Here is a 14,962-nt window from a genome sequence, read left to right as displayed (position 1 = left end):
ATATTATGTTCTTTACAATACTGTATAAACCCAATAGTAAGGTATGAATTATAATTATCTATAAGAATAAGCCGATAAGCATCTTGCCGCCTTGAGCTTATACAGCGGTTAAAATAATAAATCTAGCTGTATACACTCCTTTTATTTAAGTATCCCGCATCAGATAATTCAAGGATATACTCATCTGGCAGATTTATAGTGGTAAACCAATCCTCTAGATAGACTTTACCAGGTAGAACCAGTACTGGTAGAATAAAGTCTCCAACAATTTCACATATTCTATAGAGCTTACAAGTATACGCTCTGACGCGCTTGCAATATTATTATTCTACTCAGGGTACTGTGTAGAGATAGTCTCTGTATGGTTTTAGTCAATATAGAAGCCGGTTCTATCAAAGTTCTATATATCCTTACTATAAATACTATATATTTCAACTTGAAGCTGAAAACAATTGAACCACTGCATAACTGTAGCTGGATCTTCAGCTTTCTTAAGATCTACATCAACTACACGTCGTTTGCCTTTTATATAATAATCTGTCTGCTGAAGAAAGCGATATAGCCAGTTTTTTAAGACTTGTAGTGACGGTATAGAAGGATCAGTATAAGATCGCTCAAGAATTGTATTTACAGTATTTCTTATGAGTGAAGCACTTGGAGGAGCACCTAGATTGCTAAGCTGATCTAAATAGTTATATAAAGCGCTATGCTGAGCAGGATCAAGACATTAATTAGTACGCTTTCGAGTACTTTTACTGTCTGTTCCTAAGATTCAACATCAGAGACGCTGATAGGCACTTTATAATCCTGCGCGAGTTTGGTTATAATAACCTATTTCTTCTCGTGTTTCTTTCATTGTATGTGTGTACAGCCTTCTGAATAAGCTCCTCTTCGGCTTTATAGGAGGATTGCATTGTTTGTGTGGTGGGAATAGCTTCAAAATAGTCATGAGATGGTAATATAGAAATGTTTCATTGAGCTGGGAATTTCATTGAGCTGTAGCCGACCCCCTACTGTAAGCGGGGGGTCGCCGGTGAGACGGGTAGTCGTATCAATGTCATAATGTTCTTCCTTAGAAGCAGGCGGAGAATCCAACTCTAGGGACTTTGCTTTGTTTTCTGAGACGGATTTCATTTCCGTTGGAGAAACCATAGGAACCGTACCAGCACTTTGAGTGTTATTGCTTGGATGGGCAGTGTCCATTTTCCGTAAATTCGAGTCCAGAGGTGACTAGTGGTAAGCCACGCGGAGGGGAGTTACTGAACGATATAGTAACGTAGAGACACTTACCTTCGACATGATGGATCACGGACACTTAGAGGAAGTAAGCTGACGACACTTTAGAGGGTTCAAGCTCGAAGTTTTTATACCCAGAATCTGCGAATCTGAATATGCATTTACATTTTCCCGGAAGCACAGTACTGAGGATCACTGGGGGTGTCTCATTAGGGTAATATCTGTAATGTCTTTCTAATCTCAGGGCATATCATTAGCAACACTTAGCTTGCCAGGAATAACCATGAAAGATGTTTTGATGATAGATAACGCATTCATATCAGTAGGGGTCTGCCATATGTACCAGTTTTGTTCCACAGGTTAACTAGAGATACCTGTTTCTGTGAGCAACCACTTTATGCACCATAATGCCGACCGACCTGTTTACTAACCTGGAAAGCTTCCTGCCAGAGAGATGGAATGGTGATAATTCTTTATAAGTCTGGCGTGTTCCATTGTCCACTGGGCCAGGCAGTGTCCTCAAGCAAGGTACAAGTTACCGGAATTCTGACAAACTACTAAGATAGTCATGATTATTCCACTTCTAACGCCTCAAGTAGCTTCATGTTGGGCTCAATGTATATATGGCTTGCTCGTCTATTTTGTTGGTATAACGTCCTGTTTCTCGATGATATTGTAGGTCTTACTTTGCCTGCCCGCCCCAAGGCGACGGTTTAATGAAGATTCATAGAGGGAACCTAGATACAGTGATGATTGCGTAGCTAGATATGACAAATCACCTGTTCTAGCGAACGTACAAGATGTGAACGAAAATTCAGAAAATACTGACCTCTGATGATCAACGATCACTGAGCCTATCACAAAAAATGGGCCAAGCGGCTGACAGGACACTATATTAGCTATGTATTGGATATTTGAATTATGATATAATATACGTGGGGGCTGAACTAAATATCAATGACTCGCTCTGTGTCCCTGATTAGCGATCTGTTATAATATCGATAGGCTACTTAAGATACCGAAAATGCTTCAACTGAAATGGCTTCTTCTTTCTCCACCTTGATAGTCAGTTTACAACCTCAATCTTATATGTTGGGTTTTTACATGTCCAGGGCACCTTGTTTACGCTATACTTGTCACGGCCTCCAGAGGCGGGGAATATTAGCTGTGTTCTGCGCTTACTTCACCCAAGTGTAGATTAAAAGCCCCTTGGAAGATGTCACCCAACTATAACAGCAGCATTTTTCGTATATTCTTAAGTTAACATCGCTGTAATTCTGTTCTAATAATATATATCGTAGAACGGAAAGCAGAATGTAGGAGGGATGCGTGGAATATCCCTAGGAATGCTATATCGATAGACGTTTATTTTCTTTTCTTAGCAAAACTGTGGAGTAGCCTAGGCTGAGACCGACCTCAGAAGAAATGCAATATACTTCACTTGGATTGCGATAAATCCTCCATATGAGCTACCTACGCGTTGGTAGCTCTCTTCGCGGGCTTCAACTTCACTAACAGGGGTTGTTTTATAAAGACCGTAAACACTAATGCACGATCGATGAATCTCTCCCACCCAGGCTGCAGCTCAATATCAAAGTTCCAGATAATGCGAGCCATGATGAACCGCATCTCGGCGTAGGATAGAACCTTTGCGATGCAGTTTCGCGGACCATGCGAGAATGGCTTGAAAGACGCCTTGTTATCAGTCTGGAAGGATGGATCGTGGAATGGATGATCCTCTTGTAGCCAGCGCTCGGGAATGAATGAATCTGGCTCCCTAAAGTTGGCTTCATTGTGGTATGTGGCCCACTGGTAGACGGCGATAGTGGCCTAAGCAATTGATAAGTAAAAGAATAATATACGTATCATGCCTTGGGAAATAAAATGGACATTGAACCCTAGACGTGATGGGGGCAGTGAATCACTTACTCCTTGGGGAATGTATTGTCCGTTTATAAAGTCACCTGGAGACACCCTCGGTGGTGTCTCTGCAGCGGGAGGGAAAACACGCATAGTCTCTTCGAGACAGGCATGTAAATACGGCAGGGTGGCAGTTGTCCTCATCGAGATATCCGCTTCCGTCTTGAAGGTGCCTCGAATTTCATCTGTTAACCGCTCCCTTGCTTGGGGGGACTGCGCCAAATAGTAGGTGAGTGCAGACAAGGTGGTAGCGATAGCGCCGCCGCCCGCAAGTATTAGAGCGTTGGCATTGCCAGCGATCTCATCGGAAGTCATACCCTTAGCATCGTTATGGCGCAGGAAGTAAGTCATGAAATCCTTGCGGCCATCGGGCTGAACGCCCATATCTAATCTCTTTCGCGTTTTCTCTTCCACCTGCTGCATAAATTGGAATCTCCGTTGGATAATTTTCGACTTTGAGATGAGTGAGATCAGGGGACTAAACGCCCGCTTGTAAAAGAGGAAGAAGCGCATGAGTGCATCGGCCCGAAGGTTATCCACACTCAAGGAAACAAATGGATGCATATCACTGTTTTGCAGACAGCCAAATGACTCCCCGAACGTGAGATCCCCAATGATATCGAAAGCGGCGAAATGGTACCACTGGACAGCATCAAACTCCCGTTTGGCAATCGCATGCTCATGGAATCGTTGGATCAGAAGGTCTACCCATCTCGTAATGAGAGGCTGCTGGTCGTACAGGGCAGCCTCCGAAAAGGCGTGAGACAAGAGCCTCCGTTGGCGTCGATGTCCGGGCTTATCCGCCGTGAGGAGATTTTCACGCTCTACTCCGGCCCGGTAGAAATCAGGCTGGCGAGGGAACTCGGGTCGAGTATTGCCCTTGTGGCCGAAGACATCTTCCCAGGCGACACTGCCATCTACAGCAAGGCGATCTGGTGCTACACGCACGATCGGCCCATAACTTTTGTGCAAGTCGAGCACTTGGCGGTACCAAGTTCCCTGCGTCCAGTTGTAGTACGCGTGGGGAAAAGACGACGCAGCGAGCAACTTGGGTCCCGGAAATTTGGCAAGGGGGTGGAAGAACAGCCGGTAGATTATGATACCGATCCTGTAGAGTAAAGCCTGGATACGAAGGAATTAGTTCAATTTCTACCAAGCTATCGCCAATGGACACTTACTATCCCTGCGAGGATCGCAACGATCAGGATGGGCGAAAGGTCGGCGAGGGTCATCATACGAAAGCTAGCACCGAGTGTGTGTGAGGTTTATTTAGCTCCGGGGTTAACCTTGTCAACTTTCGACTGGGATTATTATATAAATATAAAGGCGGGCCACACAATTCAGTCCGGTCCGCCCTGGCTGTCAAGTAAGTGGGTCACCATACTCCGGGCCGCTCGTGGTGTGGTGCGGTAAAGAGGTCCATCATTCCTTCTGAAATCCAAGCTTCCTGAGCGGTTCAACGTGATAGTATTATGAAGACTCAGGATATATCTTGAGGCTCAACGGACACAGCAATTCTTCTATGTGGAACTCTTTGCACGATCAGCTTGTTCAGGACATGCACTTGGGGCATGTGGTGGGATATGAGCTCGGACACCGAAATCAGTTGCCGTAAAACCATCGCGAGGATAAGGAGCGCAGACCTCTCGACGTGGTAGCACCGCTATAATAGGACGAGGGAAAATTACAGCGTATGTCCATACGTCATCTAATGTGGTGGCCAGCTAGGAATATGTGTATAGGCCGATATGGATTCCTTGCTCTCCTTATATTTGGTTTCAATGGCACTGTCAAGGTATGGAATCCTAAGATTCAATGGCGGGCCTAAAATTGACAGGCCTAAGATTGACGGGCCTAAGTATTGGGTACAATCCTGGTGGGCCTCAGCTTGGGGATAACTTCTGTCGTACCCTGTCTGATGTCTCATTTGAACGAAGGCTGATGCACTTGCGGCCACTTGTGGGATTTCCTAAAGCAAAATTACGGATGAATAAGAACTTCGAAAATTATAAAAAGATTTTATTATCCCACTTGGAATGGAGTGGGCCGAAGACCATAACAAGGCGAATTTACCTTTTCCTAGCTGTGCGCTGAAATGGGTGATCAACGCCTCGAGCTGCCTCCCTTGTCGCCAGAGGCATACAGGTGGGAGAGATCATCAGAAGACCCCATTACCCTACAACGTCGCGGGAATGGTGCCGAGACTACATCCGGTACTAAAGAGCGCAATGCGAAAGGAGACATAGATATTTGGACGCTTATAATCCTTCATGTCCATGATATCCCTACAACCTCCACACTATCCTTATTCACTCTAGAAGAGAAGCTTCAAGCAGCACTGCTGGATATACGATTCGAACACCCAGAGGTAGCGTGCACTGCCTTATGGGATGATAATCTTGGCCCTTTGTACCAATATGTACCACCGAGGGATAGCGAAGACGCTCTCGCATGGGCCCAAGAGGCAATCCAAGTCCGTGCCACCTCAAAAACCGGCAATGATATACGATTGGAAATCGAGAAGCAACGGAAAGTTGACGGCACCGGCGCAACGAAGTCGGTAACCATCTATGCAGTTGCCGACGTCGCTGACAAGAACGTACCACTTATTCCGGGGACAAGCCTGGAAATACTAATACATATGAATCACTTATACTGGGATGGAAAGGCCGTCCGATTATTTGCCGGAGACCTAGTTCGCAAGTTGAGTCAGGATCTTAGCTCAAAGCAAAAACAGTACAAATGGGGAGAGGAGGTCGGCAATCTCAGTGTGCCAGTCTTGGACGCTATGAACCTCGATATATGTTCTTTGGACGGTAGCTTCGATATGGCACAGGAGAAATATGCTAGGGGTCTTCTTCGTACACAAGTAAGCTGCATGGTCTAACTACGATACTCACCCCAAGAACTTTTATGTGATTTGAACTCTAACAGGCATTGTACAGTCAAGTTGGGGACTCAAATTCAAACTAGGCGAGGGCACTCCGTGTGCCATCTTCCACAACTTCACTGTCACTGAAAGTAAAGCCATCATTTCTGCCCTTAAACGTCGCTTTGGTCCGAAATATACGATTACCCACTTAGGTCAGGCCGCCGTTGTTCTTGCGCTACTCAAAGCCAATCCACCGCCTGACTATGTCTTTGGCGGCCAGTCGTTCATAACAGTACCGCCCGTTGATGGCCGTCGATGGCTGCGAGAAGACCACGTCAAGGACTATTATGGTATCTGCCTGACAGGGGCGGTAATTGAATTTGAAGACATCGGATCTCTTATGGTCGACGAGAACGACAAAGACGCAGTCATTGAGGCGCTTGGGGCGGGATGCCGTATCACCAAGGAAGCATATGATCGATGGATGAGCAACCCATTTCAATTGCCCCTGGGCGTCTCGATGTATAACTTTTTAGCCACCTCCATGTCTTCGTAAGTCTTCATTGTTACATATTTTCTCTTGCAAGGGAGGCTGATGTTGGTAAAATACAAGGAACCAAGCGCCAATGCCTACAGTGGCAGGCCCGGTAAGTTTACTGTCTCTTCCATACAAGAATGCTATCCACTAACATTCAGTTTCACAGTTATTCGTAAGTGACGGGTTGAATGACCACGTAGTTCCGGGAGATATCGTGAGCCCCACCACTGGGGAGAAGCTTATATCTCTTGATCGCGTTAACGTGTTTCATAATCAGTATCTGCCGTATATGTAAGTCTTTACCCTAACTACTGGCTCTACACGCTTGGTAGACCCTTGACTGACCCACTTCTAGCTTGCTCCGACTTGAGAGCTGGAAAGGCGCCAGTACTCTATCTTTGTGCTATAATGACGCGTGTTACAATGCTTCTGAGGCTACGGCCTTTCTGGATGATGTAGTAGGTTATATGATGGCTATTTTGTAATAGAAACTTTGGTGAGCGCCTAGGCCGCATGTTCAGGAAATGCAATATACATTCGTTGAGTTGTAGCTTATAGGCTGTTGTGGAATCTCAGGCGTAGGGAGCTGTCGTACCGGCTACAGGCTCATCAGGTGACAGTGTTTGCGCCGATGGTGTTGTTTGCGCTGTTTAGGGGTGGGGTGTGAAATTGAAATGACTGAAATTATTTCAGGCCCTTGAAATGAAATTTGAAATGGCTATTGGAATTTGTTAAGAACTCGAAGGGAAGAGCTTGATGGAGGTCTCTATTATAGGAGGGCTGCAATGTAGACGTATTGACTACACGCCAACCATCATATGGATCAGAAGACCTTATAGAACAACGATGTATCCAACTACCTCATTAGATTATTCTCAATAGGAGCGTGGGGTCAATAAGTCCCTATTTATAGTACACGTAATTGTACGCGGCTCCCTAGAGGGTGTTACCCTCGGTTAGACCTCGGCTGGCCCATACATCTGCAGCTAGTATTAAGCGTCCAGTGCAGGACAGATAGGTCGGCATACTAGTGTCAGTGGTAGTGTTAGTGTACAGAGGTTACATACATGACCAGCGACATTAATCCGGCTTTACGGTATAAGAGATGGGAAGTTGGCATATTGCCTTCAGTTCTTGAAGCAAATACAGACTATAAAGGTCTCCTGGATCTTAATAGAGCTATTATAGACTGTAGTGCAGAGATCATGATATAGTAGTGACTGGCCTTTATTTAGTTAACTACCAGAATAGATTACTGCTCCCAGGAGGGTTACAGTCGGGGGCGCTGTGTCCAGGCAGTGCATTGTCTGTATTTCCGGGTCAATGTAGTTACCAGGATGACTGGAACTTGTTAAAGAAGGCACTCCTACGGGATGCATTATAGACAGGACAGAGTAGATAAAGGAATAGAAATCCATTCTTTACTAGAAAACAGCACGAGCATTCACAGTCAGCTGGGGCTGGCTGTCTGTATATCTAATTAGAAATGAGTCCCAGGTATAGATAAAAATATCCTGCTGATAGAGGTGTGATTATATAAAGGAGGGGGGGGAACAAGGAATGCACTATTGTTAGGATTAGATAGATATAATAATTATCTGAGAGCTCTTCACGTAGTACGTGAAATATTTAAGGTAATTTTGATTTGGAGGGAAGCTGACTGCTCGGAATATATTAGATCTGGAGTAAGTTTATCTGTAAAGTGATAGAGGTGAATAACTGTAGGGCTATTTCCCTTGGATATATCGGTAGGGATCAGGCAGCGATTAGGCAGAGAGTCCCTATATGTAGGGAGAGGACTGAACAGAATGAGATAATTTATATTATTTTTTAAAAGTGAGAGGAGTGTACAGGAAGATACTAAGATAGAGAGAAAAGAGAATACAGTAAGGGTCTAGTGTAAATATATTTTAAGAGAGAGTATAGTAAATAATAGATCTTTAGTATAAAAGTGCTAAATTAATGAATTCTTGGACGGGAAGATGCGGCAAGATAAGCTACTAGTTTATATAGCTGGGATAACTGCTGTCTATTTTATGACAGTTGAGCAATATAATGATATTGGTGCTACCTGAGCAGAATTTCAAGTCTAAGGAAAAAGAGGAAGTATTGAGGGGAGCGCAAGATATATAGGGGAATAGAGAAGATATACACAAAAGGTGTAAACAACAATAATATGCCTAATTTATCACATATACGGTGGTGATGGTGTACCAGGGCCATCCCGGGTATAAGCTTACCATTGGCAGAGAGTACAGGATAGGTAAAGAGGGGTCGTGTATCATAGTGTACTATAATTGTAGAGAAAGTTAATATTATATAGAGAGAAGAAGTTATATTAGATATCTAGTGATATCTAGTGTAGCTCTCTCAAGTCATGCTGCATACGCAATATATATATTATCTACTATCTCCGTTCTTTTTCTCCCCTCCGCCTCGCAGTGTCTCTCCGCAGCAAAGTATGTTAACCATCCCGGCAGCCTGCAGACTCGGGAAACAGTCCAGGATGATGCCTGCAACACCATAGGACAGACACTGATCGGTTGGTGGCAGGGGGAGAAGAATAGTCAGTCAAACATCTACACCAGAACTGACCAGTGAGAGACAGCCTGGAGACGGTCATGTTATAGTAAATTGCCAATCCAAGGCACCTTGTGAGACAAACACCTGTTATATATGTTTCTCTTTCTCACTTATATCAATAGTTACGACTCTCCATGTCTGCAGGGTACGGTACAGCGAGAGTAGTTATGAGGGAAGAGCCAGATGTTCCAACTGTAGCTAGTGGATTGTAGAGCTGTGGCTGATGCGGACATTAACGATGTTACCTTGGAGCACAAATGTAAAGGATGGTTATGCCTAACTTTCAATTCAATATCTATTCTACTTGTAATGAAAATACGATGGTTCATGTAATGCAGAGAAGATCTGACTTTCCTTGGTAGGCTAAATTGAAAAGTTCGGGCGAGAGGCACCATACAAAGAAAAGTAAAAGGATGGCCACACCTTTCGGCCGGGGGTCCCTTGCGACTCCAAGGGGCGAAAATTTTACACACACAGACTAATCTTTCGCCCTCCTTCTCTATTGCTAGACAAGGAGTGGCTTGGTTGGGCGAAATCACCGGCCTACTCTCCCTCGCGTGATGTCGTTTGGTCAGCTCCCCGGCAAGTCATACCTCAAGCCACCAGATCGCAACTTGTATCTACGGAACGGAACAGGATTACGTGGGAGAAAGTATATGTAATCTGAGTCGTATTCATTCGACCTGGTGTTGCAAATATGTCCGGCGAGAAAGCGTTGACCTAGTCAGGATTCAAACATGTTAGCACATCGATTCAAGGCCAACGATTACAAGAAACCCGGCAAGATTCAACAATATTCTCAGACGATGTCGCTCTTCCAAAGCAAGGTAGGTTGTGATCATTATCTCTGATAGAATGATATTCACATCGGCAAAATAGGTGTCTAATCACGGTGTAGAAGGGAAGGGGAACAAGTAGACGGTGATCGACTTACCATAAATGTTCTCTACGGCAACGGCAATGGCCTTTGCGTCCCAGGTCTGCCGAGAAAGGCAGAGAGAAGGACGAGAGAGGAATGCAAGAGAGTACATGCTTGAAGGAGCAACACCCTTGCTTTTATACCCTGGCCCGAGACAAAGAAACGAAGCAGTCTCGCCAGATATCCCCATCACCTGCTGTCATTGACCATGGGCTGCACGGAGTGCGGCCTAACATAAGTGGATCCCAGAATTGGGGGCTGAAGGCGAAGAGACCATTATTCTCCGGGAGGGTCTGGGCGTATCATTTAGTTGAGTTTGTCTAACTTATCTTCCCTATTTGGCTTGGATTAAATAGCGTGATTATAGTCGAGTAAGGATCCGCCAGTAGAAAAGCCACAAGCGCCCTCTTGACACGCCTTGATCGAAACATCACCATTAACAGAGAGAGATATATATATCTATATTTTGATTGATTCTACAATTTACACTGAGTATACACGAGCAAAATAGTCATGGAATACATCATAGTCTCAGGTATTAGTATCGAGATATAGGTAAGAATGTACATGGTAGGTACAGAGACAACGCATCGTCAAGCGTCCGTCGGCTTAATAGGAGACAATACAATATTAATCGGTTGAGAATCTCACGAGCCATTGGAGCTCGAGACGGCTATTCTCGCTTGCCGGAGATTGTCCCGCCGTCAGTTTAGTCGATGGATCCAAGAAAGCCTCAACGGGTATACAGCGAATGAGAGTGTATAGAACGCCGTGGGACTAAGTCGCAAAGGGAAAATGAGCCTTTTCATCAGCACTAAAGACTATGGCGAGTGGGTCAGTGGGAACGGGGGGGTAATCGAGCCCCGGGCCGAGTGGGGATAGGACAAGAACCTGCCACATTCCAACACACTCCACCACTCAAGGCCGCCTTCCAATAAGATCCCGTTCTCCTCCTTCTTTTCTCTGCCGCTGCTGCAGCCTACCAATCAGCGCGTCCGAAATGGAGACGCACGACCCATGGCTCAAGATAGCTCATCATCCATCATCCTAGATCATCCTAGATCATCTTACTTAGATCAAGATGAATCATGTGAGATTATGCTGATGACTTGAGTGATATATGGACGGGAAAGTCGGTAGACTCTGATCAGGTCCTCAGAACACCTTGAACTCAGCTGAAGCTCATGATCCGTATCACAGGTAACAAGCTGAAATTGACCGAGTACCAGATATAGCCGAGTGCGAAGATACTATCCACGACAGGTGAACATGGGACGACTGTTTGGACTGTTTGCTTCCATCACATAGTCGTAGTGTTGTGCCAGACCCCTGCTAGCACCAAAGTTTACCTCGGTCTAGTGTTTGACTTGTACATTAAAAACTAACGAGGCCTGCGTGGCGAGACGATTTACCCGTAAATTGCTACGCTGGCAACATCTTCGACAATGACCAATTTCCTCCGAGAGGAACGGGCCGACCATGTGGGACGCAATCTTCAAACCCCCAGAACGAGCCAATTAACCCGAACATCATCAATTAATGGAAATCCAAATTCCGCCATTGCGACATTTTTCCTTTTTTGGGGGAGGGGGGTCATGTGATTTTTCCGGATCGCCCAATTCGTTGCTAATTTCGCATCTAAGCGAATGCAACGTCCCAGGTTCACCTTACTATTGACCGTTACATTAGCGGGAATTTTTCGCTTTGCGAATGGAAGTTAGGAGGGCGCAGTACATATTTCTGGATACTTGGAATATCTGTATTTATGCGTGTGTGGATCAGGCAGTGTGAGACCGGGTGGACGTGGCTCCGCAACCATACGTGAAGGCAGCGGAGGTCCGTACACTAAATCAAGCCAGAAACGGTCAATTGTAATTGAGTCAGTAAAACGAGGAACGCTAGCAAAGCCGGAAAGATCAGCAGCACAGCCATAAAGCCACTCGCTGTACGCGGTGATAGCGGACCTACATGCCCAGGTACGCAGTGTCAATTGATCGAAGAGCGTTACTAATCCTTGTGATGCTTCGACAATCCCTGCTTCGGTATACTCAACGTTAACTCTCCTTAAGCCATGGCGACGTCTTAAAGTTGAGTCGCCTGACCAGATTATCTATGTGTTTCAACGCTTTGGCCTAAATGGTCCGAGTACAAGAATGAGAAACAAGTTTGTTGATGCACTATCTGGACGACGAGTTCCCTCTTCAGTTTCCATTTCACGAGACTGTGCATCTCGGAAAGCGAGAATGGCTATTAACCATACTAAGCTCGACCAAGGCCGTGTATTATGCCACGTTGAGTCTTAGCTTGCTTCACAAAGAAGCCTGTTCGGATACAAGTGGAAGGGAACGGGGATTAATATGGCGGGATGAGAAAACGCGATACTTTATACTGGCGCTGCGAGAATCACAACAACTGCAGCAGCAATTACAATCCGGAAGAAGTAAAGATGGCCTAGAGGCCCTTGTCAAAGCACTGGCCAACACCGTTCAGCTGATCAGCTTTGAGGTAAATGAAACATCCATCCTCGCCTGCAAACTTCCTGTCTCGCTAAATGGAATGGTAGTCATCTTGTCTCAGCAGGGGAGATTGGCAGCTTCATCTATAAGTCGGAACGTCCTTAATACTGTCCTTAATTGAGAGTTGGGAAATGGTTGTAAGATCCCACATCCCAACATCCTCAATCTGGAGGTCGACTATCCTTCGGATACATTGGTGCTTTAAGGTTCTTCTCTAATATGCTGGTGGTGTTTGGGGTTCTATCCTGCGTTTCTGCTGGCCCAGCATCTTCGTTCATGGACTACAAGTATCTAATTTAGCACCACACGGGCCTCATTCAAACAGAGCAGGTGATTGGCTGCAAGAACTGGGTGGTGTCTGCGATCCTGGCAGTGGGGATTCTGGACCAGTGGAAGCGAAAGGAGCAGATAAATGACAGGCTGAGCATGAAAGCGCTCACACGACGGGCCATAGCAGTTGAGATGCTTCTAGAGGACGGAATTAAGGGGTCCGGCGGTGGTGGGGTTGTGGACATTGTTACCAGCATCTACGCGACCTCAACGCTGACATACCTGCATTCTGTAGTATCAGGCCTTAATCCATATCTGCTAGAAATCCAGGACAGCGTGTCTCGGAACATGGCCTTGTTCAAGCAATGGGGATTGTCTCCAGTCTACTTTGGCCATAGTGCATTACCGGATGCATGGCGTCCCCAGACCGAGGAGGATGGTTTACAGACCTAATTCGCTCCTCCGGTGTCTGCCAGCAAGCCTTCAGGAAAGGCTGGTATGCCTTCGATATCATAGTCAATGCCTGGAAAATCAGGGACCACATGAGTAAGCAACCCACCGTTGCATGGGAAGATATAATCAATGGTCACAACTCACCCACACTGCTCATATAGCGCAGCTCATATGACTTCCTCGAACAAACTCCTCCCAAACGAACATGTTGCGCCTTCCCTGTTTTGTTATGGACTAGATGGAACTCTTACGGTTTTGGTGTTGGCTGAAGCGAGAAATGATGTCTCAGTTGATGTATCTCTCCGGCTAGATCCCTTGATCACACTGATCGCACACTTTTGATTCCCCTTATGAGTTTAGACAGGTGTATATAATCATGACTCTTCTATTGAGCAACTTATAACTGAGAACCAACTTTGGAGAGGAAGACAACGTTAAAATTTCCGGCGCAACCAATAGCGTCAACTCTCGATTTGTTCGCTCTTTAATACGTTCCCTTGCATGACATTCTAGAAATATAAATACTGGGTTGACTTTACTATCCCATCTATTTCTTGATCTGTAGCCTTACGACGAGGCCTTCCCGAGTAACTAACGCCACGGCCAGCCATTGGAATCATGGAAGGCCTTACTTAACCCAACGACACTGGTTCGAAGATCAACCAAGCCGTGATAGTTTTTATACAATCCGTGGCACTGAATTAGGGTGAGGCCTTGCATCGCGGATTTTATTGGCCTGGATATCCGTTGGCCGATTCATCCCTGTATGCCTCCCTACACGCATCTGTAGACACTCTCACAGCGGTTGCCACTGAAAGATTATCATGACCATATGACAAGAGCATCCAACGAACATATAATAGAAGAAACAAATCCCGTTACAAGATAGTCAGATACCAGTTTCATTTCCATTGACCGTACAAAAGCAGCAGCGAGACCATTGCCCGAGTCCATTCCCGCGGAAACTTCAAAGAAAACCTCCCAAAACCCCTCGCCCTTATCAAAATGTTCAAGCAATCGACCAGGCTCATGGATGCCTATGAAGACGAAGACCTCGTGGTTCCTTGGAAGGATGTCTCCTTGTACATGGCACTCAGCGTGGTGCTGAGTGTAGCCATCTTCGTGTCAACCCGGGTTTGAACACTGTGACAAAAGCCACACACGACAAGAAAGATATCCTCCAAATAAAAAACTATACACTGCGTACGGTTCACGGACAGCAACAATCCGTGCCTCCAACTTCTACGCTCGATGGTCCTCAACCAGCCTTCAGGACCTCTAAAACCAAAGCCGAGACTTCGACTCCTTCTGACGAATTGATCCCGTTCCATGCCCCCATGCGGCGATGACTTTTTGGCGTTTTTTGTGCATGCAATCCTTGCTTTTTCTTGCGAATTGAATTACTTTTGCACTTGAATTTATTTCGTTTCATTTATTTCTGCGCAAAATGGATTCGATCTGAGCCGTGAATAGATAGCCCCCTCGGTGTCTGCGGCAAAAGTTTACATCTTTCAGAGTCTCGGATCATCACATAGGGGGCTGTTTGGTTACGGTGGAAGATGTGATATACAATGGACTTGGTCTGTATGCATATTTTGTTTTATACCATGGTGGGATAGTTGAAATAATTGAAGATATGTGCAACATCTTGTTTG

The 14,962-nt window shown here is 45.5% G+C and overlaps 4 protein-coding genes across 4 annotated transcripts; 2 read left to right on the top strand and 2 right to left on the bottom strand.

The window, feature by feature from the left end:
- Positions 1 to 2,709: 2,709 nt before the first annotated feature.
- Positions 2,710 to 4,417, bottom strand: BDW43DRAFT_317837 (cytochrome P450; the record flags this gene model as incomplete). Its single annotated transcript, XM_032048590.1, has 3 exons — positions 4,335 to 4,417; positions 3,166 to 4,278; positions 2,710 to 3,066 (listed from the first exon to the last, which is right to left on the bottom strand). The coding sequence occupies exons 1-3, from the start codon at positions 4,389 to 4,391 to the stop codon at positions 2,710 to 2,712; spliced, it is 1,527 nt and encodes a 508-aa protein (XP_031902709.1). The 5' UTR covers positions 4,392 to 4,417.
- Positions 4,418 to 5,153: 736 nt separating this feature from the next.
- On the top strand, positions 5,154 to 7,211 carry BDW43DRAFT_15299 (15-O-acetyltransferase Tri3). The gene is made up of 4 exons (XM_032038481.1): positions 5,154 to 6,025; positions 6,102 to 6,580; positions 6,642 to 6,675; positions 6,733 to 7,211. Exons 1-4 carry the CDS (start codon positions 5,252 to 5,254, stop codon positions 6,859 to 6,861), a joined length of 1,416 nt encoding a protein of 471 aa, XP_031902708.1. The 5' UTR covers positions 5,154 to 5,251; the 3' UTR covers positions 6,862 to 7,211.
- A 5,029-nt stretch (positions 7,212 to 12,240) lies between these two features.
- Positions 12,241 to 13,307, top strand: BDW43DRAFT_308682 (uncharacterized protein; the record flags this gene model as incomplete). The annotated part of the gene is made up of 2 exons (XM_032046548.1): positions 12,241 to 12,573; positions 12,885 to 13,307. The coding sequence occupies 2 exons, from the start codon at positions 12,241 to 12,243 to the stop codon at positions 13,305 to 13,307; spliced, it is 756 nt and encodes a 251-aa protein (XP_031902707.1).
- Positions 13,308 to 14,298: 991 nt separating this feature from the next.
- BDW43DRAFT_268483 (uncharacterized protein) lies at positions 14,299 to 14,690 on the bottom strand. The gene has a single exon (XM_032041128.1). It carries the CDS (start codon positions 14,636 to 14,638, stop codon positions 14,345 to 14,347), a length of 294 nt encoding a protein of 97 aa, XP_031902706.1. The 5' UTR covers positions 14,639 to 14,690; the 3' UTR covers positions 14,299 to 14,344.
- Positions 14,691 to 14,962: the final 272 nt, after the last annotated feature.

Source organism: Aspergillus alliaceus (genome assembly GCF_009176365.1).
Source record: "Aspergillus alliaceus strain CBS 536.65 unplaced genomic scaffold BDW43scaffold_10, whole genome shotgun sequence".
Classification (NCBI taxonomy): domain Eukaryota; kingdom Fungi; phylum Ascomycota; class Eurotiomycetes; order Eurotiales; family Aspergillaceae; genus Aspergillus; species Aspergillus alliaceus.
The sequence above is the reverse complement of the archived record's forward strand: the minus strand, read 5'-3'. Positions and strand labels throughout refer to the sequence as shown.

Coding starts and splice junctions, on each gene's coding strand:
- BDW43DRAFT_268483 (XM_032041128.1), bottom strand. CDS start 14,638: ATGGAACGGGATCAATTCGTCAGAAGGAGTCGAAGTCTCGGCTTTGGT.
- BDW43DRAFT_15299 (XM_032038481.1), top strand. CDS start 5,252: ATGGGTGATCAACGCCTCGAGCTGCCTCCCTTGTCGCCAGAGGCATAC. Junction 6,026..6,101: donor GGGGTCTTCTTCGTACACAA/GTAAGCTGCATG, acceptor GGCATTGTACAG/TCAAGTTGGGGACTCAAATT. Junction 6,581..6,641: donor TTAGCCACCTCCATGTCTTC/GTAAGTCTTCAT, acceptor GTAAAATACAAG/GAACCAAGCGCCAATGCCTA.